General features: G+C 29.9%; 3 protein-coding genes across 3 annotated transcripts; 1 reads left to right on the forward strand and 2 right to left on the reverse strand.

Annotated features, from left to right (window-relative positions):
• The first annotated feature begins 1375 nt into the window (after positions 1-1375).
• On the forward strand, positions 1376-3239 carry LOC137825956 (galactolipase DONGLE, chloroplastic). The gene is made up of 2 exons (XM_068631777.1): positions 1376-2410; positions 2526-3239. The coding sequence occupies exons 1-2, from the start codon at positions 1464-1466 to the stop codon at positions 3064-3066; spliced, it is 1488 nt and encodes a 495-aa protein (XP_068487878.1). The 5' UTR covers positions 1376-1463; the 3' UTR covers positions 3067-3239.
• An 11268-nt stretch (positions 3240-14507) lies between these two features.
• On the reverse strand, positions 14508-19010 carry LOC137823783 (protein NRT1/ PTR FAMILY 6.1). The gene is made up of 4 exons (XM_068629052.1): positions 18454-19010; positions 17614-17831; positions 16091-16671; positions 14508-15612 (listed from the first exon to the last, which is right to left on the reverse strand). Exons 1-4 carry the CDS (start codon positions 18677-18679, stop codon positions 14739-14741), a joined length of 1899 nt encoding a protein of 632 aa, XP_068485153.1. The 5' UTR covers positions 18680-19010; the 3' UTR covers positions 14508-14738.
• A 3404-nt stretch (positions 19011-22414) lies between these two features.
• Positions 22415-26181, reverse strand: LOC137826529 (uncharacterized). Its single transcript, XM_068632518.1, has 7 exons — positions 25828-26181; positions 24803-24974; positions 24578-24627; positions 23865-24165; positions 23389-23577; positions 23106-23288; positions 22415-22937 (listed from the first exon to the last, which is right to left on the reverse strand). The coding sequence occupies exons 1-7, from the start codon at positions 26016-26018 to the stop codon at positions 22692-22694; spliced, it is 1332 nt and encodes a 443-aa protein (XP_068488619.1). The 5' UTR covers positions 26019-26181; the 3' UTR covers positions 22415-22691.
• Positions 26182-26501: the final 320 nt, after the last annotated feature.

The raw sequence follows: 26501 nt of genomic DNA on the forward strand, positions 1-26501 counted from the left end.
ATCTGAAAATAAATACAGGAAAAAGACATGTACTATTAAACACAATTAAGAATATTGATTTCTTTCCTTTTCTCCTTATAATAAATAAGGTGTGAATTCCGTATAGAGATTAAGCGTAGGGACAACAAATATCATGACAAATAGAGATAACAGGAATGCCACGCAGCGTGAAACTAAATATAGGAATACGTGTTGAAAATGAAATTTTACGAAATTCCAAATTTATGAATATCACACCTAATTTTGTACCTATTCTTACTTCAACATCTAATATCTCATTTTTAGATACACTCATTCAAAAATATATAATTATTTAATATTTATTTTTATTTGATCTTATGTTGGAGATCCCACATTGACTAGAGATTAGGACATTTCATTGTATATAACTGGGTGCAAACCTCAACCTTATGAGCCGATTTTATGGGGTTGAGTTAGGCTTAAAGTCTACTTTGTAATATGGTATCGAGCCATTTCGAACCTATCCTAGCGAGTATTTGTTGGACCTATCGTGCCACCTGACCCATAATATATAGTCTCACGCACGAGTCTCGGCGTGAGGGGTGTGTTGGAGATCCCACATTGACTAGGAATTAGGACATTTCATTGTATATAACTGGGTGCAAACCTTAATCCTATGAATCGGTTTTATGGGATTAAGTTAGGCTTAAAGTCCACTTCGTAATATCTTTTAACCAAGAAATTCAAGGATCTATACATGAAATATGAATATGGTTTTTCATTGAATCACTAGGCAAATAATTTTGTATATTTTTGTTCACTCGTGGTAGAGGAATGAAAACTGTGTCTTTGGCATATAGAGTTGAAGTCAACCTGAATGAAAGGGAAAAAAAAATATAGGGTCCACTTGATCATGTTAATTATTTAATAAAGCATTCTCTTGTTTTTCACTCCACTCACCCAGCCGCAACAGAACAAGAAAAAAAAAAAAACCCGACCCAACTCGTGGCATAATGTCCAACCGACCACATAAACAAAGAAAACTAATCGAAAAATAGGAATTTGAAGTTCTGGGTCAAATCCTCGCCTAACATGCTTTTTTGGTCTCCTTTCACGCACAATTCCCTTCTCCACTTATTTTTTTTATCAACAAAATATATTTAAGAAATAAGATTTATTTTAGTAGTGATCTAATCTTTATAAAATAGACATACAATTATAACTAGCTAAAAAAGAATTAAAATTCAAAAACCAGTCTCGTATATACATAACAAAAATTCTTGAAGCTAAAAATAATTTTGAAAAAAATCCAAAATCAAACATTACCCTATAATAAAGAGAATGCATAATAGTGTAGTAATCCTATGTTGAATAAATAATTATTACCCTAAACCCTTCTCCACTTCGTATAAAACTACACTGTATGTCTCTCTTTTGATCCACGAACAAACCTCTTACTCCCTCTTCTTCCCTCACTGCTTCTCTTTGCTTCTGCTCTATCTATGGCTTCTGTCACTCACCTACCCACAACGACCAACACCAATCACATCACATTCTCCCAAACCTTTCACCCAACAAAGTCTCACCCTTTCGCCCAGGTTTCACTTCCCATCAGAAAAAACGACTTGTCTCCTCTTAACCACTCAACTCTGATTCCGGGTTCCTCCGCCCTAGCAACCACCACCACCAACCCTGCTAATGATGTTCCCAACAACACTGCAAGACCCAAACGCACTACCTCTCTTTCCAATTTCTGGAGAGAGGTTCAAGGGTGCAACAACTGGGAAAACCTCTTGGACCCCTTGCACCCTCTTCTCCGCCAAGAGATCATTCGCTACGGCGAGTTTGTAACCGCATCTTACAAGGCCTTCGACCTCAACCCCACCTCCAAACGCTACCTGAACTGCAAGTACGGGAAGAAAAGCATGTTGAGCGAGGTGGGCATGTCCAACTCCGGCTACGAAGTCACCAAGTACATCTACGCCACACCCGACATAAACATCAACCTTCCCAACATCTCAAACTCTTGTTCTTCTTCGTCTTCGTCTGGTCGGTGGATTGGTTACGTGGCTGTGTCGTCAGATGAAGCAGTGAAACGACTGGGAAGGAGAGACATCCTCGTAACGTTTCGAGGAACGGTTACAAATCAGGAATGGATTTCTAACCTGATGAGTTCCTTGAGCCCTGCCATGCTTGATCCTTATAACCCTCTTCCTGAAGTGAAGGTGGAGTCAGGGTTTTTGTCCCTTTACACCTCAGATGAAAGCTCTTCCAAGTTTGGACTCGAGAGTTGCAGGGAACAGCTTCTGTGTGAGGTGTCAAGGTTGATGAACAAGTACAAAGATGAGAACGAGAAACTCAGCATATCCTTGGCTGGTCACAGCATGGGGAGTGCCTTGGCCACCTTGCTCGCCTATGACATAGCCGAGCTTGGATTGAACAAGAAACGGTAATGATTCATAGAGAATCCATTATTTTTATTTTCTATACAACACGTTACGATCTTCAATGTTATTTATCCTTTATTACCTTTCATAACAAGAGTTGTATACAACAACTTTCAGGGTTATCAAAGCATCATTTTCCAAGAAAAGAAGAACCACTGAAGTGCCAGTTACTGTGTTCTCCTTTGGAGGACCAAGAGTTGGTAACTCCGAATTCAAAAACCGGTGCGAGGAGTTGGGTGTGAAGGTGCTAAGAATATCGAATGTTAATGATCCCATCACGAAGCTACCGGGTGTTGTGTTCAACGAGAATTTTAGGGTTTTGTTCCCTTGGAGTTGCTCGTGTTATGCGCATGTGGGAGTTGAACTGATGCTTGACTTCTTCAACGTGCAAAACCCTTCTTGCGTTCATGATTTGGATACTTATATAGGCCTTCTTAGGGGTGCTAATAAAGATCAAGTGCTGAAGCGCCAAAGGGAAGGACTCAACTCTTTGTTGGAGAAGGCAAAAGGGTTGCTATCTAGCTCAGAAGCCATGAAAATTTTACCCACGGTGGTGACTGCATGTAACTACCATGATTTGCTGAATTCAGTCTCGAGGGACATAGTGTGTTCTTGGAGCGATGAATTGCTTTTTGGCCTCGTTCTTTTGTTGTTGTAAGTAGTAACTGCTAAGTTCGAATAAACTAGATAATTAGATCTAGGATAGAAGTAGCTAGCTACCTAGAATATATATTTATGTATTGTATGTATAATCCTTGTAAATTGATGGAGGTTTCAAATTCATGTTTATAACATATACATAATATCTGTTTTACGGATATTTGATTTTTCTAAACTCGATTTAGTTCTTGTTGATTTATGATGTTGGAAAGTTTTGTTAGAGTAGTTTAGTAGGTTTTAGAGTATTTTTTTTTTCAATTTTCGTTAATTAACTGTTTTGGTAAGTTGTAAAAGTGTTCCGTATTGTTGTAAAAAAAAATCTGAGTTTTCAGCAACTAAGATCTGTGTAGTTCATTTAATTTTTCTCTTCACAAGGAGAAGAGCACTTGTGAACTGAAAATCTTTCGAATGTTGTTGATTTTAATTAATCAGCCATATGAAGATAAGAAGTAGGGCATGATATAGTAATGGAGGAAGATTTTTGAGCTTAAATTCTATCGTCAATTACAATAGGTTAAACAATAAATAGGGAAGGAAATGATGATCCATTCCCCATCCCAATTATCCTCTTACCCTTTTACACTATTAATAGAGGACTATTTTTTTTTATCAGCAATAAAAATTGAACAACAGGAATCATTTAAGGTGGTTCAACCCTTAAAAAGAGACGATTAAACCAAATAATTTCAAATACCACAATGCTTCAACTTTAAATCAAGTAGCTTTAATATGTACCAAATCATTGATAATTGTCTGATTTGAGAGGTAGAACATCTGTTCCAAATGTTTGTTTAGGTAAGTGTGCATTTGGTTTCTTTTTCCTACTTGATTATTTAGTTTTTTTATGAGAGTTATAATTCTTCTTTGTTGTAGAATCGTCTTAGGGTTTCTTGCTTAGCATGGTTTTTTTTTTGTGAGAATAGTGAATCTGTTGCTTTGTTTTGACAGATTTTGCATTAGTAAAAGAGTTGAAATACTCCTTTGTGTTTTTTTTCTATTTAATTTATTGTTTGTTGATAAAAAAGACTTTAGTTTTACATCATATAACTTGTTTTCTTGTATGTTTTGAGCCCAGAAGTTATTCTCTAAATGATCTGAACTTCCTACTTACTCATATAAAGTTATTCATGTCAAAAGACTTTCATGCGAACATGTTTTCTAGATGGAAAAAAGTAATCCTTGGATCTGTACACTAAATGCTTAAGCTTTTACCATATTTCGTAATTAATTATGATATTATCGTAAACTTTTCTTTGATTTCCACCCTCATTAGTTACTATTAATTACTCTGGCTCCCGAATATATATATATTATAAGAAAATTTCTAATATATAAGAGTAAAAGTAAACAATAATATTTTAAAGTAGATGCCACTAGCATGTTTTTGGTAAAGATTTTTTTAAAAATAAGTAACTTTTTTTTAATTTTAAGTAATTTATATTTTGTGAAATTTTCACTAAAATACTTTATTTTATTTATTTATTTATAAGAAACTCATAACTAGAAAAGATAAGGAAATAAGAAGAAAGATAAAAAAGAATAGCTGGATGTGAAAATTAATTAGAATAGAGAAAGTAAGAAATCAGATTTGGTACAGGGATGTATGTAATTTTTTTCTCTTTAAAGAAGCAATTAGAATATGGTAAAATTTAAGCTAAAAAAAACATGAACTAATTATAGGGTGTATATGCACCTTGTAGAGAAAGAAAAACTAAGAAAGGAACGAAGAGAGAAATAAAGTGATATGAAGATTGATTTAACAAGAAAGAGAGAAATTTAAAAGAATGATATTAAAAAGGTAGGGAAAAAAAGGAAAAATTATCTTCGTGTTTATTATTTTTCTTACTGATAAAAAAAGAAAAAAGGAGTGTGAGAACATCAAAATTATCTTATAAAATGTGAAAATAAAAAAGAAATAAAAAGGAATGCTGATATATTAACTCTCAACACTAAAAACATATACTTCACATTTAAATAAATTAATATTTTATTTATTTTTATTTTATTTTGTAATTTAAGTATATTATTATATTATTATAAAGAGTGTAAAAAGAAAACTTTTCTCAATAACCCATAAAAAGCGGAAAAAGTAAAAGAGACATGAAGATAGTGAGTTTTTAAGCGAAAAACATAAAGGGGTTGGATTTTATAAGAAAAAAAAGTACAAGTAAACATAAAAAAGTAAACATTTAAGGCATAGAAGGTTAGAAGTTTTATGCTATTTTTAATATCTTGTTGTAAAAACATACTTAAGTGAAATAATTCAAAATCAAAATCCTCTGTAGAAGAGTGTGAAAAATAAGAATACTATGATCATGATTTTTCTTGTTGTTTACTTTCTATTTTATGTAACTTATAATAGTCAATGCCAGTAACCTACAAAAGACTATGAACATCAATTTTTCCCTTTCTTTTATAGAAACCTTATTAATCTACATCATTCTCTATTCTATCTTTTATCTTCACTGTGTTTTGATTATTTTTTTTTAAATTTATGACTTCAAATATTTATAATAGTTTATATTTTAAAAAAATCCTAGAATGTTTATATAAAATTTATAAAATTAAAGTTAAGTAGAATTGATTTTGATAATTAATAATGTGGATAGATGTTGATGTTTAGTAAAATTGACATATAAGAAATCCATTAAATAATTAAATAGCAACCAAAATTAAAGATAAAAAATAAAAATAATTAGTTATTATATTAATTAAATTATATATTATTTTAGAGACTAAAGAATTACTTGTTTTTAAAGTAATTTTTATTATTAATAAAAATTTATAAAATAATTTTTATATTGGTATTTAAATTAGCTACTAAAGTTTTAGTTACTAATATTTTAGATAGAGTCTTTTAAATACTAATTTAAAATTTTAAAATATTAGTAGCTAAAACCGGTTAGATATTAATTTAAAAACTATTTTATAAATTTTTATTAATAATAAAAACTATTTTAGATATTAATAATTTTTTAGTTTTTATGATTTCTAATTTAATTTAATTACAACTAATTATTTTGAATTTTAAAATTAGTTACCATTTGAATTTGATGATTTTATTGTATTGTGATTTTGATAAAAAAATTTAAAATGAAGTTTTTTTCTTTTTTGAAAAGTGTGATAACTAAATTTTGAAGGAGAAAGAAAAAAGAAGTATTAATTGATTTGGTTGAATTTTGTAGCCACTGAAAGAAGCAAAGGATGTTGGAGATCCTACATCGACTAGAGATTAGAGCTTTTCATTGTATATAAGTGAATTGTATATAAGTGAATGCAAACTTCAACCTCATGAGCCGGTTTTATAGGATTTAGTTAGGTTTAAAGTCCACTTCGTAACAAAGGAAGTTGTTACTTTGTTTATATCAAAAAAAAATAATTAAATTGAATAAAAATGAGTATTCGAGAATGCAGCAACTTTATTACATAAAGATGTTCTAAAATATTTAAGAAAAGCTTTGAAAACATTAGCTTCTAAGGGAAGTTGCTACTTTGAATGTTGTCATGTGGCAGAAGCAGAAACAACAATGTCACAATCTACCTCTGGACGGAAACACGACCACAGTTTTTGTTTGACAAACGATTTAAAACATTTTTTTAGACCGTTGAATAAAAACCCATCGTGATTCTTCTTTTCGCATTTTGGAAACCTAATATTCCTTGGAAAATGCGATAAAAGCCACTAAATTTGAAAACTAAATTTTTTCATGGCAAAATTGGTCGGAAAATAGCTAAGCATTTTCCATGCAGGGTATTGCACCAACATGTGTAGATGATGCACTTGAGGGGGAAAATATTAGTGAAAATGGTGGAATATTAGAGAATGTTTGATAATGCAAATAAAGATTAAATTATTCAGAGAATTTTGATGGTTTACTATTTTGCAAATTTGGATTATCCTACAGTGACTTTGCAGCCACAAAGAATTTTAGCTTCTCATTAATATTATTATTTTATTATAAGATAAAAGTCAAATTAATGTAGGATCATAAAACTTCACCATCTCATTTATTCAGAGTAGGAATTTCAATCACGAGTTTGGATACCCTTATACTTTGTGTTAAATAACTTTTATTATAAAACAACAATAAAATGATTTTTATTAAATATTACTTTTTAAAATCAATAAAATGTTGAAAATCCATCAAATATTTTGTTCAAAAATATTAGCATGTACAAAAATATTGTTCTAAATAGTTTTGCTTTTGCATAAAAATTGTAGTTACATGAAGAGTATTCTTTATTTAGAGATGACAAAAGTAAGTCGGGCTCGACAGATTAGTCCTCCATACATAAGTAATGTAATTTGAGTTAATATTTTAAATTCATTAATTTGTATTGGTTCAATATGTTAAATTTGTTTAATCTGTCAATCTAATGGATGAATTAAACTAGTTAATAAGTACATTATTTATTTTTAATTTATTTCTAACACTTTTAAAGAAAAATTTCATATTTTTTAATTAAAATTGATGGTTTATCAATGTTTTATACAAAATTTTATTGACATTATTTTTTATATGTTATTTTATTCATTGGAGTATTATTAATATTTATTTTATTTTATTACAAGATTAAAGTTTGATTAATTTTTTTTTCTATTTTATTATCCAAAAAATTATATCAATTAGTACAATAAAAAATAGATTAAAAAAATAAAAAAGTAAAAAAGTAAAATAAAAATAAAAATAATTCAAATAACATTAAGGTCAGCTCACCTCACCTCATTTTTAATAGATTATTCTACTGAGACTGTGAACAAATCGCACTAGTAGTTGGATCTCTATCATATTAAATGAAAAATTGTTAATATCTCATATTTTAAGTTCTTTTTTAAATGCTTTTATCAATTATTAAGGTTTTCCTGTCAATTATTATTAAAAATAAATTTCTAAAATAATTAAAACGAAATAATAAGATTAAAAAATCAATAATAATAACATTAAATATATAAAATAATAATAAAATCATAAATTAATATTAAATTAAAACTAATTTACAATAACAAATTTTTTATTTTTTCAATTTATCATCTCAATCAAATCATTCACAATTTTTCTTTACTTACCATTCTCTTTCTATTTCTAGTAGTCCAAATAACTCCACTTTTCATAACCTTTTTCTTTCTCTTTCCTTAAAAAAACATTAATTAACATGCAAAAGTATCATTAACGAGTTTATTAGAGATTCTTCATGTGCTAACCCCCGTTTGGATCAGAATCAAAGATTTTGATTTTGGGAATATTATTATGGAATAAAAGAGATTATTGTATGAGTGAGTTTTTGAAGGGTATTTTGTTTCCATTTGATGATTTTGTGGTGTAAACACAGCATTCAATTATTAGATTCCATTAAAAGAGGAACTCTAGGTTGATTATGATGTCTACTTACTACACCTTTATTTTTAGGTTTAGTTTGTGACCTCGTTTATGAACTGTAACATATCATTGTCAAATTCAAACTTTATCATTAAAAAACATAATAAGTTGAACATTTACTGAAAACTGTCTGTTTACGTAATACATGCCTCCATTGCACAAATCTTTTGCTTGACTTGACTTCCACAAACCTTAAAGACACCCAAAAGCAGCAAACTATATAAAACTCTTTAATGTTAACACTGTTCCATTGGTGGCTGTACGTGGCCCATGCCCAATAATTAACTAACAAAACTATATTAAAATAGAGTTTAGTTTATATAAGCTTGTTTTAAACTAGGTTATTTGTCTAGAAACAATCATATATAAGTATGGTTTATTTTCTCTAAATTATTAGTATAACATATTGTGTGCTAAATTATAAACACAATTAATTATAAATTATTAATATTTTTTTAAAATATGCTCTTACACGAATCAAAAGGGTCCACTCCTATCTTTGTTCTTGTTAAATTTTGCGGATGCAGTCTTCGACTTCGATGTCTGATCTCGATCGGAGGTAAAGTACCTGTAAATGACACTTCGACGATGCGTACATACATGTATTTATATGAATAAGAGGGTACCTTTGTAGGTGAACCTTTGTTTGACACAATTTACCGAATTAATCTTGTTATTAAGAGATAATTTTGTATATGTGTGTCATGCTTAATTAATTGCCTTAAAATGATATTTATGGTCGACTCATGTTCGATCTACAAAGGTTTGGTCTATATGTCAATGTCTTCTCAATCACATATAATTGCAGTGGTGTGCATCAATGTTGCTTCAACAACGAATGTAACAAAATAATTATTGATTCGAAATGACATCGCGGATCGCTCCAATCCAAAAAAAAAGTTAATGTTTTAATACGTTTAAACTTGTCCCACATAACCTGAAGTTTGTGCATACTAATGACAAAAAAAAGTAGATTGACCCTCATCATCTATAATTAAAAAATTCATTATATTTTAATATTATTGAAATGAAACAACAACAATAAAATATTTTTAAAGTCAACACAACAATAATAATTAATTACTTTAATATTTTAGTAGTAGTTTAGACAATAATATTTTTCTTTTATATTTTTTATTTAAAAAAATCAAACTTTAATGTATTTATTGGATATAGATATTAATTTTATATTAATTTAATTTATTTAAATTTTATTGTTAATAATAAACTTATAGAATGGAACAGAATATGTGAATCATCATAAAAAAATTATTATTATAACATTTCTATATATAAGATTTTATTTATGCACATGACCCACAATGTAAAAACAAATTATTAGAAAACTAATTAACAAAACTAACTTTTCTTATGAGAACTTATCAACCCCACCTACTTTTTACAAGCTAAATACAAAAGCCAAAATAAAAAAAGTCAACCAGATTATGATCCTACTCATGATACTAATAAACATGAAAAGATAAATGAAGAAACACATAATTGGCTGAATTTATGATGAGTCTCAAATTAACGCCACCATAGTATCGACAAATTAGACTTTTTCTTGCGTTGCCACCGTATCACTCTCCAAAAAACCATATCCTTCTGATGTGATGTTAGTGATTTAGTAACAGATATGTCTAAATCGTCCAATATTTACTCTCTCTTTTTTCACAATCATATTCATCATGAAACATCTGTAGTGTGGGGGAGAATTGAAAATTTGCTTTACATTTTATTCAAAATGTTGTTTTATTTATACTAATTTAATTATAATTTAATAATTGAAGCTTTGTTCAACATCTTAATTAAATGATGAATTTGGATTTAAAACTTAATCACTATCAAAAGTCTCAGTGACACGATAAAAATTATTAAGTTCAAACACAATATTTAGATATTTAAAAAATATTAAGTATTAGATAATACATTTTTATTATATTTAAAATGTTAATTCGATCCAATAATAACAAATCGGTGATATAAATAATTGTAAATTTTGATAAAGAAAATATGTCATCATTACACATTAATTATATCAAACATCGAATACTTAGTTTTCACTTTTAAGTGTCGGGATATTTTTCAAGTACCACCCTGACTGGAAATTTTGCAAGGTTTTAACTACCAATTATTTAGTTTCTAAATTTGGTAGCAAAAACATTGGTTGCTAATTAGATACCAATTTAGAAACTATTTAACAATAGTAGAAACTAATTTAGAAATCAAATTTTGTTTTAGTTTCTAAAATATCTCTAATTTAGTTACTATTGTAACTAATTATTTTGTTCATCAAAAATGAGTTTTTATTTCATGATTTTTTTATAATGTTAATTACAAATTTATCTTTTATTATATATTTATATATAAATCAGTTACATAAAAAATTATATACAATTCTCATAATTATCAAATTATCATTTCTCAAAGTAAAAAAAAAATAAAAAGTGATAATTTTCTCGGTTCCAATACTTTAGTTTAAAAGAAAAATTGAAAGGCATATATAAATGATGGGAAGAAAAGAGTGAAATTAAATTATTATATTAACATGATGAATTAAGCATCATAGATATACAGTAATAGTATATGAATTTTGTGACATGACTGCTTATGATTGAGATGGTGCAAAAAATGCAGCCATTAACTAAGAAAGTAGTGAAGAAGTGAAATAATAAATCCAAAAATATTGTCATTGTCTCTGTGCATGGCATAGGAAATTCAAAGATCTTCTAAATCTAGGTTGCTGCGCATTATCATGTAACATCCTTTTTCATTAGTAACTCCTTTGTTTTTATGTATGAAGAATTAGAGAAATTCTATGAGAATTGTGGAAAAGAAATGGAATTTAATCTTTATATATCACTTACTACAAAACATCATCAAGCACTCATTCTACTAAACCCTAACTTTCTAAAAGTTTAGCTGTAATCAATGTTTCGTCGCAGCTAACGATGACTAATACGTCAAATCGGTGACTAAACATTTATGTCATAACAAATATGTTTTGTGTTTTATTACTGATATATATATATATATATATATATAAAATTACAATCCATTTATTATTACACATCCTAAAGAAATTAACATAAATATATGATAATAAAAGTTGGAAATAAAATTTCTCAAGCATTTTCATGATACTACCATATACCAGTAGTAATGTTTATTCTTGTAACATTCCCAATTTTCTATACTATAAATATTCACAATATTTTATTATAAAAATACTCTACTTTTTTTATAAGGAATTTAAAATGTATATACACCAAAATAGCTATATAAAATAAAATTCAATACTAATTTTCCAGCTTCTCAATGCTTAGCTCTTGTAGTTTATGTTTCCGTATAAGATACAATCATAACAGAGTTTTTAAAAAAAGATAACCATCGTTAAAATACTTTTCTACATTAGTGTCAAATAAACTTAAAATACAAAAATATAAAATCGTCACATTGTTATTAGAGAAATTTTTACTATAAAAAATCTTAGAAAAATTTTCACCAACAAAAAAAAAAGACTTGATAACAAATCAAAGTACAAATAAGAAAGGGTTAAAAATGATCTAAACTTCATCAATGTTGAACTTTACTCTAAAACCAAACTAATTCCAAAGAACAATTCTGAATGTAGCCAAACTCAAGTCTAAATACATGGACATATGACAACAACTTAACATTTACTTATGTTCATATATTCATTTATATGATGCTACACAAAAGTTTTCAATCACTCAATCATTAAACACTGTTAAGGATCAAGACTTACTCAAAAACCAAAACTGATTCCTTTCTCATCAAATAAAAACAAACTTCTCAAATAAAATAATAAAATAATACAATTGTATAATTATCTTATTTATTCATATATTTAGAGTTAATATTCAATTTAGTACAGTAATTTTTTAAAAAAATTAATTTAAAATGTATCACTTTGATCTCAAGATATCAAATACACTATTTCTTAGTTAACTTACAGACAGAAAACCTAAAAGGGAGAAAGAAGAAATTATAGGTCAGAGTTTAATAGAGGAGAAGGAAGGAAAAAAATAAATAAAGGAAAATGAATTTGGTTTATTTTTTTTGAAAGTAAGAAAATAATTTTTTAGATTACTATGGGTACCTAACACAATTACTAAACTCACTCTTTATATTTGTTTCAGCCGAGAGCAAAAAGCCCCACAATTATGTAATCCATCGGGAAATTTATATTCTCACCCCGTAAATTTAAATACAAATATAATCTTCTAATAAATATGCAATTAATTAACACATCCCATACAAACTTTATATTCACAATTAAATAAATTAAAACTTGAAATATATTAAATTTAATTATATTTTCTGTAATTTATGTCATATACTTATGTTAACAATAATTTGTCATATTCATATAATTTATGCCATAAAAAGATACCCGTTGATTCTGACTTTTGGCAGGGCTTGGCTAAGTGGAAAGTTGATTAATTCCTAAATTTGTAATGGAAAAAATATTAAATAAAGATTAATTTTAAAGATAAAAAATAATTTGTCATTATATTAATTAAATTATATACTATTTTATAGATTAAAAAATTATTGATATCTATAATAGTTTTTATTATTAATAAATAATTTTTAAATTTACCAATTTTATGATATATTTTTTTCTTGCAATTTCAACTCAAAAGCTCAAAGAGACTAACCTAATAAAACTAATGAGTTATATTTAAATTTTAATATAGTTAGGTAAAATTATATGCAATGTTTCCAAAATCTAATGAAATCTATGAACCAAATCTAACTTGATTTGTAAGTGTGATTGTGTTGGATTAGTGAGGTCAACCTAATATATGATAACAGAACAACATAATAATTTTCTTTGGAAGAAATTATTGCATCTTTGAAACTGTTATGGTCCAACCAATTCTTTAAGTGATATATATTTTATTAATTTTTTTACAAATTAAAAAAACTTAACTGTATAAAAAGAAATATAGTAAATAGTTATTATATGATGTTAAATTTTTCATTCCACAGACTATACTTTATTATTTGGTGGGTTCCATTTTACTGCTCCTTACAATAAAGTAGTGGCATCTTGGCCCTTCGATTGATCCTTTGATTCACAACTTCTTCTGTAACATAACAGTATAAATGTATGTTATATAGTTTTTGGTATATACACTTTCACATTTAATTTTACTTTTATGATTATTTTCGAACATTTTTATATTTAATTTGATTTTAAGAGTAAAAAACTATAACTTTTTTACCCTTTTTTTTAATTTCTAATTAACAATTTTGGTTTTTCTATCTTTTATTTTAATTCCTAAATTTCAGAACATACATGCAGTTTGGTTGAACTATTTCTTTTTTCGTGATTTTAATTACTAAAATTTAAATAAACTTACAATATTGATCCAATTGTTAAATAAACTAAAATTTAGTTAAAAATTTATTATTTTGTTAATTTTTATGAGATAATTGGCCATAATTAGCACAGGTAGTATTACTGTATCTAGTTTTTATATTATTTTTCTTGATAAATTCTTAAGAAAGTGACTTGAAATTATGTTAAAAGATTAAGTGAAATTCATATTTTAAAAGATTAAGTAAAATTGTAGTGTTAATATGTTAGACAATCTTGTATCATATTATATTATAGTTGAATTTTTTTTTTTCTGAAATATGAATCACACTTGAAAAAAGAGATAAAATAGTTTTAAAATTATATTGTAGCACTTGCAAATTAATTTTTTTTTCAATTGTGAGAGTTGTCAATATATTATTCAATGCATAAATACTTATATTAAAGAAAGTGACTTGAAACTATTTTAAAATATTAAGTAGAATTTATATTTTAAAAGATTAAGTGAAATTGATGCATGAATGTTAATAGGTTGAAAATAGTGCATTATATCACAATTAAATTTTTTTTTGCTGAAATATAAATCCCACTTACAAAAAAAAGAGATAAAATAATTCTAAAATTATATTGTAACACTTCTAAATTATTATTTTTGAATAGAGAGTTATCAATATATCATCCCTTTTTCGTATATTATTGAATGCATAAATATTTATATTAAAGAAAATTATCATTTTTATAATCTTTGCTTACATGTAAGTGTTTAATTTAACTAAGCTACCTTGGGAAGTAACTCTCCTTCACAATGAAATCCATGATCTTATGCAGAACACTCCCTATTGCTTTTTCAACCTCTATGAAATGGTAACTTTTGACCACAGAAAGAGAACACTATTACAAGTTATTGAAAGGAACAAAGACAGCACTTTCTAGTGTTGGAAACTAGGAACTTCCAACGTACGACACTTCATGTTTCTCCATCATCTCATGATCCTGCTGTGCCCTGTACTTATACCTATGTGCCGAATACACGAAGATGAAAAAATTGATCACACTCAGAGCCGTGAGAAGCCAGTAGAAGTAATCAAACCTCCCAGTGTTGATGTTCTGAGACAACCAAGAAGGTTCACCTTTTGCCATGTTCCCAGTGGCAGATTTAATGATGTTGTTTATGATAGTTGCCACAAAACAACCCAAACCACCAGCAAGTGCAGCATAAGCAGAGCCTATGCTCTTCATTGCATCAGGGGCTTCCTCATAGAGAAACTCCAAAAGCCCCACAATGCAGAACACTTCAGCCACCCCAATGAGACAGTATTGGATCAGCAACCAATAAGCACTCAGATTAGGCATAGCAGTGAGGAAAATGGCTACGTATTCATGTTTTATGGCATAGTTTCTTCTGTATTTTTCGAATATTGCAGCCCATGCAACTGATAGAATAGACACTGCCAAACCAATTCCTACCCTTTGAAGCTGAGATGCACCGTGTGGGTGACCCGTGATGCGTCTGAAGATGGGGACAAAGAGGGAGTAGTAGAGAGATAGAATGAGGAAAATGCTGAGGCCTGGGAACACAGGCATGCATGTGACTGGGAGTTTCAGACGTCCCAAATGGGTGTTCAGAGTGTATGCTTGCTGAACAGAGAGAGTGAGAAACTCTGTTAGAACCACGTTGAGCATGATTGTGCAAGCTGGTATGGGGATGAGTCTTAGAAGGATCTTCACTTCCTCCACTTGAGTCACTGTGCAGAGCCTCCATGGACTCGGATTGCCACCATCTTCTTTCAATTGCAGAGCTGCTTTGTCAAGAAACCTGATCAAATGTGTCATCCAAAAGCAGAAAAGTGAATATAACATTTCTCACTATCTACGTTTCTTTCTTTCTCTCCCTTCTATGAGTATTACAAAACATTTTTCAATGCAATATTGTTTGTTTGGTTCAAAGCCCCTTTTACATCTCTTGCATTTCTATCATAAAATATCACATTAGAGTATAGGAAATAATTTTCTCACCATAAAAGTTTAATCTTTTTGTAAAATATTCGCAATAGGTAGATTTTTTAAAAAACTTATGAGATTGAATAAGTGGTAGGGTTTAGGTAACTTTTGTTACATAGTTTAGCAAAGTTATGCTAGTTACCTATTTGAAAGTGTGAAAAAAAAACTGAAAAATAAGAACAAAAAAGTGGAAAAGGTGAAATCATGTGAACAAACACAAGCACCCACTTGTCTAATCTTGCACCCTTTATCATAAATTGTAAGAAAGTTAGAGCTTTATGGCGAAAAATGACCTGAAATGAGGAGTGTGAGGAATTTTTCTACTTCCCTTGATAGCAGAGTGTCTCCCAGAAAGCTCGTAGAAGCCTATGAAGTCACTGCTTGCAAAAGGGGCCTTTCTCTTTCGAAATGCAGCAACCAAAACCTGAGCAACACGAGTGAGAGGACTTCCTCCTGGTAACCTGTGTCTGTACAAGGGAGTGCCAATGAAGAACACCATGTTTGAGATTCCCATGGCAATGGCGAGAGACCCAAATGCAGAGCCCCAACCATATTGCATCTGCACATAGACCACTACTGTGAAGGCGACGATTGCCCCAACGGTGACAGAGAGATAGAAGAAGTTGAAGAATCTGTCAAGGTGTTCTTTGTAGTTTTTGCTTCTCTCATCGAACTGATCTGCTCCGAATGATGAGACGCATGGCCTTATCCCTGCTGCTCCGAAGGCTGTGATGTAGAGAAAGGTGTAGAGGTATGTCATCTGCCATGGTTTTGCTGGCTCGCACTTTCCCAGTAGCAGAGAAAATTGGTCGCAGTCTTCTTGGTTCGGGACAAACTTCCCTATTGTTGCACACAGTGTTATTCCTGTCAAACCCTGTTCATAAAAATCCAATCATCCATACCAATTCACTCCTAATATATACTTATACAACATATAACATATATAACATATATGAAAACTTGTTAAAAATCTCACATCGACTAGAGATTAGTATATAAGTGGGTGCAAAACTCATTTTATTAAACTGGTTTTAGAAGGTTGAATTAGGCTTAAAGTTCACTTCTTAACAGAACTCACACTAGTTTTGTTGAATTTATTTAATTATACAGTTTTCACAAAAAAATTTTAAAAAAATATTAATATATTTAAAATTTAAATTTATGGTATAAAATTTTATTATAATTATAAAAATAAAAAATAAATCTTTTTCAATCAGTCATTAAAAAACAATTTTTTACTAAAAATCTGAAAGATATTTATACATACAAATTTTTATTCAGAATTTATAATTTATAATTATATAATATCTTCATACATTTCAAAGATGGTAGATATTTTCATGTCACTATCTATTTCAATATGATTAGAACCACTTGTTATTTTGATAATTTTTCAAAATTTTATGAAATTGTACTAAATGGTAAAAAATCCTTAAAAAATTTTAATAGTAAAATAAGATGAATAAAAAAATAATAGTTTAAAGATGGTTAGAGTTGTATGTAATTTATTATGAGATAGATTTAAAAATAAATATATATAGTAAAAAATAAATTTATAATTAAATAATATGAAAAAAATATTAAAATAATAATATTGAGAGTTATATTATAATGGTATAAAAAATTGGATTCTCAATATATTATTATTCTAATAATAATTTATTTTTTTAAATTTCAATTCCATCTTTGTGATAAATGAGAGTTGGCATGGTATCTTAAAAAATCTAAAAGAGTTGTACCAAAACCATTAATTAAAGTTTGGAAGGTAGCGTAGAATTGAATATGAGAGATATTTTGAGTGAAAGAAGAAGAATACCGCAAGATAGATTGTAGTGAAGATAGCTATTGTCCAATAGCGTCCAAGATATGCATCTGCTAGAAAACCACCGAGCACAGAAGAAGCTTGTGATATCCCTAAGAAATTGTTCACTGCGTTCGATGAACTCGTGAATGGTCTGTGCATCACGTAGAACATGAATGCAACCATGTTCACTGAAAGCCCAAAATAAGCCATTCTTTCTGCCATTTCATTTCCTACAACCACACACAATTATTATAGAATGTTCTTTTGATTCTATTTAAGATATATTAAGAACTGAAGTTAAGTGTAATTCAACTTCTAAATTCGATTTATGAGTTAAGATTTGCATTTAATCTTTAGTCGTGAGATTTACAACATACCTCATTTACGTTTAGAGTTACAGCTAGTACGTGGGACATTATATTATAGAATGTCCGATATCAGTCTAGTAACGTGAGACATTATATTATAGAATGTCCGATAACAATCTAGTAACAAGTGGTCTGACAAGCCTAACAAATCGTCAAACCTAACAAACTCTCCCTAAAATTGACTTAAAATACTTATATACTATATTAAAAAGTGGACTTTAAGTCAAACTCAGACTCATAAAACTAACTTGTAAGATGAAGTTTACATAAAGCTTTCAACTTATATTAATACTTATATACTATATTAAAAAGTGGACTTTAAGTCAAACTCATAAAACTAACTTGTAAGAAGAAGTTTGCATAAAGCTTTCAACTTATATTAAAAAATAAATTTTAAACTTAACTACTTATAAATTGAGAATTTCATAAACTTTCAACTTCCAGTAAAAGAACACGCATAAAGATAGAACATATATATACATACCGAATATAAAGAAGGCTGCAATCCAACCACCAGTCTTTGAAAGATCAACGATGGATTTGCCATGGATGTCAACTGGTGTAGATCCTGCTGTGTACCCTCGACCAAAGGCCATTCTTCTATCCTCAGACTCAATGAAGTAAATGGCTAGCTTCTTTCTGTTCATTGCAGTTCCTGGTGTTCCCTCAAGGGACCCTTCTGGTGGTGACCTTATCTCGGAGCTGTCCATCACTGGCTACTACTTTTCCTCAACCTCAATCTTCAGATTAAACACTCACAACACATCAAAAGGGTCATGGATCCAGCTCTTCTGCAATCACTAATCAGTAGTGAAAAAGCAAAAGAGGGGTGGGGAAAATCATTCTGGAATATGGATACTAAAGCCACCAACTTCTACTACTTTTATGGCTGCCCTTTCTCTTCTACTTATGGATGTGGTCAGAACCTAATTAATTCTTCTCAGGATGGGAAAATGAAAGAAAAAGAACTCACTTGTCTGATGTAGGTTTGGACCCTACATAAAGGTCTGTCACTTTTTTTCACTGACGTATGAATACAGTGCTGAAGAGTTAAGAGTAAAGGAATTGTAAACAGTTCATCTTTTTGACACAAATAGGAAAAGGATCACCTACCAGATTCGGACACGTTTATTAAATGAATGTCTGGTGGGACACACTTATCAGACATCGATACTTGTATAACACGTGTAAGATACGTATCATTGAAGGGTTTAATGTAAAAAATATTTGTTGAGTTTTTGATAATTTTGATATGATTTTACATTATAAGAAAATCATAAAATAGAAACAATGTTTTAGAGACCAAAATAATTAGTTACAATAGCAACTAAAATAGATACCATTTTAGAAACTAAAAAAAAGATTAGTTTCTAAATTAGTTTATATTATTTTCTATTATTGTTAAATGGTTTCTAAATTGGTATCTAATTAGCAACTAAGGTTTTAACTGCTAATTATTTAGTTTCTAAATTTGGTAGCAAAAACCTTGGTTTCTAATTAGATACCAATTTAGAAACTATTTAACAATAATAGAAACTAATTTAGAAATCAATTTTCTTTTTAGTTTTTAAAATGGTCTCAAAATTTAGTTACTATTGCAACTAATTATTTTGGTTTCTATTTCATGATTTTCTTGTAGTGTTAATACAATTTCAAAAATAAAAAATACAATAATTTTTTAAAAATTCAAACTTATTATATAAATTTATATATAATTATAAAATTAAAAAACAAATCATTTTGAACCAGTCCTAAAAAACATTTTTCTGCTAAAAAAGAACTAAAATATATTTGTACACATAAATCTCTATTATCAATTTATATAATGTATAGATATGTGTCTTTTATTCTACATTTTAGAGATTATACGTATCTTCATATCCGTATCTTATATATCTATTAGCATGGTGTCTGTAATACATATAGAACCGTCTTAAAGGAAGGTTCAACCAACACCTTGAAAGCAGGCATGAACAATAAATGGCAGTAGAAAGCATAGAACATGAATGGAAGCAATTGAAAAGAGTGCATTTATTGTGACCTACTGGAGAGGCTGGCACCATTGGTGTCATTGAATGGTGCTTGCATGTTAGTACTACTAATTTATTTTGAAATCTTGTGCCCACTATCTGTTTGCTTAAGAATTTTGGGGTTTGTTCAGCATGAAAATATGGATGCACATAAATTTCCATATCAATGGTGTTGGTTGGGGATTGGTCAGCACCTTGAAATTTTGTGCTTAGTTTTAAATTCTTCTACTTGAATCTTGTGGTCCTCTTTCTCCACACAACCCCATCTACATTTTAACCTTCTACTTATCTCAAATGAATTCTCTTCTACACATGATTGGTCATGTATGAAAGAGTTAAGTATATACCTAGCTTATTTCGTAGTTCTAGTATTTAACACGCTATAAACTCTAAATTTCAACATCACCTTATTGTGCTTAAATAATTCTTCATATAATTAAGTGTTTTTCTACCCAAAAAAAACAACTTTTTATTAAAATAGAACAACTTTAAAATTATATTGACCAAATCAAATCACATTGATAACTTTCAATTTGTTGTTCTCAAAAATAACATTTTTAAATATACTATTATTTTCTTTCTAACTCAAGTGGCCTTTTTAGTTTTTTCAACTTGCATATTTGTTATTAAAAGGATTGTTTCAACAAAAATTCATCAAACAAGTGATGAAATATTTTTTAGTCCTTCAAATTTTAGATAAATTTGTTTTTTAATTTTAAATTTAACATTAACTTTTTAGTTTTTTTAATTTGAAAATGTTTGTTTTGTAGTCTCTCTATATGCAACATAGTTAGAAATTGCTTAAGCTAATGGATTAACATGATAAGACAAAAACAAGTTTGGCTCGAATTTAAAAGGTTAAAAACAAATTTGCTTGTGTGCATGTTTTATCTGAAGCAAACAAAAATCTATTATTAAACAAGTATTAAATTACACTTAACAGTTTCAGATAGATATCGTTAAAATATTTTTGGCCTCTTTTATAAGGTTCAAACTGTGGCTTAGTGTTTAGTGTAGGACTCAAGTCAACACGTTTCTAATATTAATAATTTTTTTTCAATTTTTTTTAATAAAGCCATTTCTTTAATAATGAGTTAGTGAAGTATGAGTTTGTTGGAATGAGTTTCTCCTTAAGTACTTTGAATAAAAAAATGAATTTTCTATAATTTAAATTTAAATTAGTTATGCATATAAAATTTAGAGAAATTATATAAGTTTTTTTTCAATTTTTCATTATTTTCAAAGTGTTTACAGAAAAAGTTTTTATAAAACAAACTTTTATTAAAAAAGTTTTATTAGCGAGTACATTAATTTTAGTCTCTGCACCGTCTTACCCTAATAAAAAAATTGCACTATTTGTTATTCTCACCCGTAATCTATCTCTTTCTCATAGATTTAAATTGAACTAATTTTATGATTATTTTTTCATTTATTGGTGATTATTTTTGCTAGGTTTTATAGGATTGTGACGTAGTGAGAGAAACATAATTTGTCATGTTGTTTATAAGTATAACTTTAGAAGAAAAAATATCATAACTACAACTATGTTTAAGAATCTTTTTCACATAAATTAAAAATAGAATTGGTGTCAGAGTGAAGTGACATTTACCCTTTACTCTTTCTTCTCATGGTAAGATGAGATTATTTTGAAGATGCAATCAGAAGATCCTAAACACTTCACAATAGGGTTTGGCCCATTTTTTAAGAGCTAAAACAATGACAGAAAAACTTGCATGGTGTGTTGTCGAGCATTGCAAGTTTTGTTCTGTTTTGGGCCTGTTCTCTGTATACCAGCAACACCTAAAAACTACTTCATGCATCCCTTATAAATTTTGAGGAGGACGTAGCAACTACCTTCTTTGAGCCAGTTTACCAAATTCCAATTTTCCTCGTTTTCACAGTGTTTTTGACCTCAATGTTTTTTATTCCAATTTTCCTCGTTTTCAGAGTGTTTGAGGCAGTTTACCAAATTCCAATTTTCCTCGTTTTCACAGTATTTTTGACCTCAGTGTTTTTTATTCCAATTTTCCTCGTTTTCACAGTGTTTGTTTTCATAAGTATTCAATTCTAAAAATATTTGATAAACTTTTAATAATTCTAGCTCATCTAACACAATTTTAAAATAAAAAATCTATTAATTTTTTAAACACTCAGTTTCATTGTACAAAATTTTTATTATAATTATAAAAATAAGAAACAAATCATTTTAAACCAACCATACATATTTTTTTCTAAAAAAATTAAAACATATTCGTTTATATAAATTTTTATTGTCAATTTATATAATTATAATATATATATAAAGTTGTATCTCGTATCTACATTTTAAAAATTATGCGTCAGTGCTACATAATGTCAGTGCTACATAGAGTTACATAGAACCTAAGGCTTCATCTTAGAAATGAATTGATATGGTTATGGGAAGGAGGACCTTTTGATTAAACATTCGAACTAAAATGAAGAGTTGAGACATAAGTGACATCACAAGCACAAAGGAATGAAATCGCACAAATATTGTATACTCGGGAAGAAACAAAAAACGCTTGACTCGAAGTGGACAATTTCCCTTTCCCATTCCCATTCCCATTGTATCACTATCTTCTAAATGACTCATGAAGCACATTTACAGCAGCAGATGCCCAGCTACTGCCTTTTATTAATCCCCAAATGGCATCATACACAGCATCACACTTCAGTGGCTGACCAACTTAAGAGAGTTTGCCTTCTCTTGCAGAGAATCTAGGAGGCTGTCAAAGCTCTTCTTAAACGAATCCACTCCTTCAAATTCAAGCTGGTTACCAACAAAGCCCCAGTCAATACCCAATTTCTGGAGAGCATTGTATATTCCCTCAGCTTCAGATGCATTTGAGTCTATTGTTCTGTGAACAGTACCATGATCGATAAATGCTTCAAGGGCTTGGTCTGGCATGGTTGATACCTGGCATGTAAGAAGATGTTGTTATCAGATACAACAAAAACTATTGGTAAACCCTTTGATTTTTAACTTCGTGAACACAATCAAGGCCAAACAACGAGTCCGTTATTTGACTCAGATCAACTATCATAATTATAACAGGTAGACGAAGTGAAAAATAAGATAGCTTACAGTGTCAGGTCCAATAAGAGGTGCAACATATAAGGTGTCAGGATAGGCAGGATTCTTGACACTAGTTGAGGCCCAGAGGAGCCTTTGCTTCTTGGCCCCCTTTTTGACTAGAGCTTCCCACCTCGGACCAGAAAATTTCCTTTGGTAGAGCTGGTAAGCCAATGCTGCTTGGGCTACTGCTGCCTGTAAAATTCAATGTGCCTTGGCTATGAGAATTTTGACATTCATGGGTGTAATAAATCCAAAGACAATATTAGAAATTTGGTAAACAATAAACAGTTACCTTGCCACGTAGATTAAGGGCCTCTGAGGTGCCAATTTTCTCAAGGGTCTTGTCAATGAGAGTGTCAACTCGACTGACAAAGAAAGAGGCAACACTTGTTACTCTAGAGAGGTCATTTAACCCAGATGCCTCAAGACCATCCAAGTAAGCATCAATAACAGCTTCGTATCTTGCGAGAGAGAATATCAGCTGTACACACAAATACCAGAAACATAATTAGACTTGAACCATGCAAGTAAAAGAGATCAAGACAAAGGTCACTGTTCAGGCCATTTGAAGACAGAGTTTTTCAAACTCCTATTAGACACGAGCATGAGCTTATAATACCAGTACAATTTGTTAAGGTAGTAATGACAAAATCTAAAGGGTCACTAATCAAGAGTACCAATAAGCCAATCTAGAAATGCAAACAATAATTATATACAATACTGATTTATTTAATTTACATTATATGAAAGGATGTAGGGCAAACTCACCGTCACATTCACACTTATCCCATTAGCAATAACTTCCTTAATTGAAGGAACACATGGCTCCGTTGCTGGAATCTTAATATACACATTGGGGCGGTCAACCACTTTATGAAGCCATTTTGCAGCTTCTATGGTTCCCTCGGTATCATCAGCGAGCCTGGGAGATACTTCAACAGAAACATAGCCATCACCACCATCTGTTTGATCATAGATTGGTTCAAATAGTTTACAAGCATCTTGGATATCCTTCACTACAAGTTCCCAATATGCACTTTCAATGTCTTTCCCTGCTTGCACAAGTTCCCTGCATGATCGAGTAATTTATTCTTAGCTATAAGAGTAGGAAGGATATTGCTAGACTATAGTGAAACGTACACCAATAAGACAGTTACTAACATATCCGTAAGACCTAAAACAGAAACAACAGTATACTTAATGCAGTGACGAGCTGCCCCTCCCATGAAAAACTGGAACTAAGGAGTGTCACATCAGTGCAGTTTACTTTTATTACACTATACATATATATTGTGAATAGACTGACAGAACTACAACTAAGTGAATGCTTGCTTCAATTAAATTTTGAGAAACAATCACTTTCTTTCTCCAGCTCCACGAGAAAAGACACACTATAGACAGACAAGCATGATCTGTGTCCATGACTAGCAGTTTGAGCTAAAAAGAAATATCCGAATTTATATATAAGATATTCATGGTACCTGAACTGATCATTGTAAGCATCTGAGGACGAGATAGCTTTCTGAAAGATCTGCAATAACATGGACAGACAGCAGATTAGAATAGCAACATCCAAAGAATGCATCTTACAACTCACAAGAAATGTTTGAAACATCAATCAGTTTTCATTTCTGTAATATTATTATCAGGAAATATATATTCAATAAGGAGAACATTTCAAAAATAAAAAAAATAAAAAACATTACCGCAGGGTTGCTTGTGACACCTCTGACACCACTGGCTATTAGAGGAAGCAGATCTGTGACAGGTCTGCAGAGATTATCATACCATGGACTCTGCCCCTCTTTCTCATAGAGATCATGAAGCACTGTCCTCTTTGCAGGACTTCCATTCCCATCAGTTTGAGAGCATTTAATCCTGAATCAAAACAATCAAGCGTCAAATATTTGCCTCCCATATAAAAAAAACAAAGCCTTGAAAATGTTAGTCACTTAGGGTGGCCCTTGGAAGAGCTTATATGAGACATAGAAGCGTCTATAGCACAGAAACATAGAAGCATCGTCCCAGATGAACCAACACATGAAATTTGTCTTCTTTATGGATAATTTAAAAAAAGGAACGACATTGATACTAATCATATATGTAGACAACAGAGAAAGTGATTGATTACTCATAATTTTTATTAGTTACAGTAATCAAATAAGCATGTTCTTAATCTGGATTTACAAAAAAACAATTATATATTTCTGCGTTATGATTTCTTATAAATATCTACATATGCATCATACACGTATCTTATCCTACATACTTTTCTAATAATAATAATAATAATAATATATAAATATATTAGAATAATCACACTATCAGCGTGTGTCAGCTCGCACGAAAATTGCAAAGACAAATTCTGCAGCAAAGAACTCTTCTAAAAACCTAGCAACCTCAAGCAATCTTTTGAAAACTAAAAATCTTAGATAAATAACAAAACGCGTTTCACTTTCACTCTTCCGTAAAAATTAAGTTGTACCAGCTAACAAAACTTGTATCTATTTTCAGCTACCAACTTTACACCACCCAGGTCACATCCAACCAAACACGCCCTAACGATGACTAAGATGGCGATCGCTCGCTGTTGCTTTTAGCTTCAGAGATTTAAGCAAACAAAACGAAAAAAAAAAGAGGTGCATGTGGATGCGGTGTGAGAGATCGAGGTAGAGAAAGATGGTGGAACGGCGATCCGAGAAAAGCGCGAGAGGGATCGGAGAAAACTCACCGGAGAGAGGTTTTACGAGGGATGGAGTGAAGAGATCGGAGGGAAGAGGAGAGGCTAATTTTGTAATCTGCGGCGGAAGAAGAAGGCTTGAAGGAGAGGAAGCAGTTGCGAGAAGAATTGCGGCGGTGTGGAAGCGCTTCTGATAAGGAAGCAGCTGGGTTTAGCGTTGAGAGATTGGAAACGGAAGCCATTGGGAATTGCACGAAAGGAAACGGAGAGAGTAGAGTAGGTATTGCTTCAACTTTATTATATATTATATATTATATATTATATTTATTTTATATATTATTCATTTTAAGCTTAGTTTTATGACAGTGGAGGTTGGTAGAGAGAAAGTTGGTGGAACTTTTGGTTGACCGAAAAGCCAGAGGCAGAGCAACCAAAATAAAGGGTGCTGAAGGGTAATATAGGAATTTTCCATCATTGGTTTCTTCCCCTAGCCGCCATCCACTGTGCTACTGCGTTACGCTATCATTTTATCTTTTATTATTATTATTTATATGTTATCATTTTATCTTATTATTATTTATATGTTATCATTTTATCTTACTATTTTTTTATCTTTTTTTATATTTTCATTATTATTTTCCGCTAGTCCAAATATAAATACTATTTTCAATTATTTTTATGCTGTATGATATAAAAAATTATATAAAAAAGGAGTTGTTAAAAAG

This window comes from Phaseolus vulgaris, chromosome 8 (assembly GCF_000499845.2).
Source record: "Phaseolus vulgaris cultivar G19833 chromosome 8, P. vulgaris v2.0, whole genome shotgun sequence".
In the NCBI taxonomy this organism is placed as follows: Eukaryota; Viridiplantae; Streptophyta; class Magnoliopsida; order Fabales; family Fabaceae; genus Phaseolus; species Phaseolus vulgaris.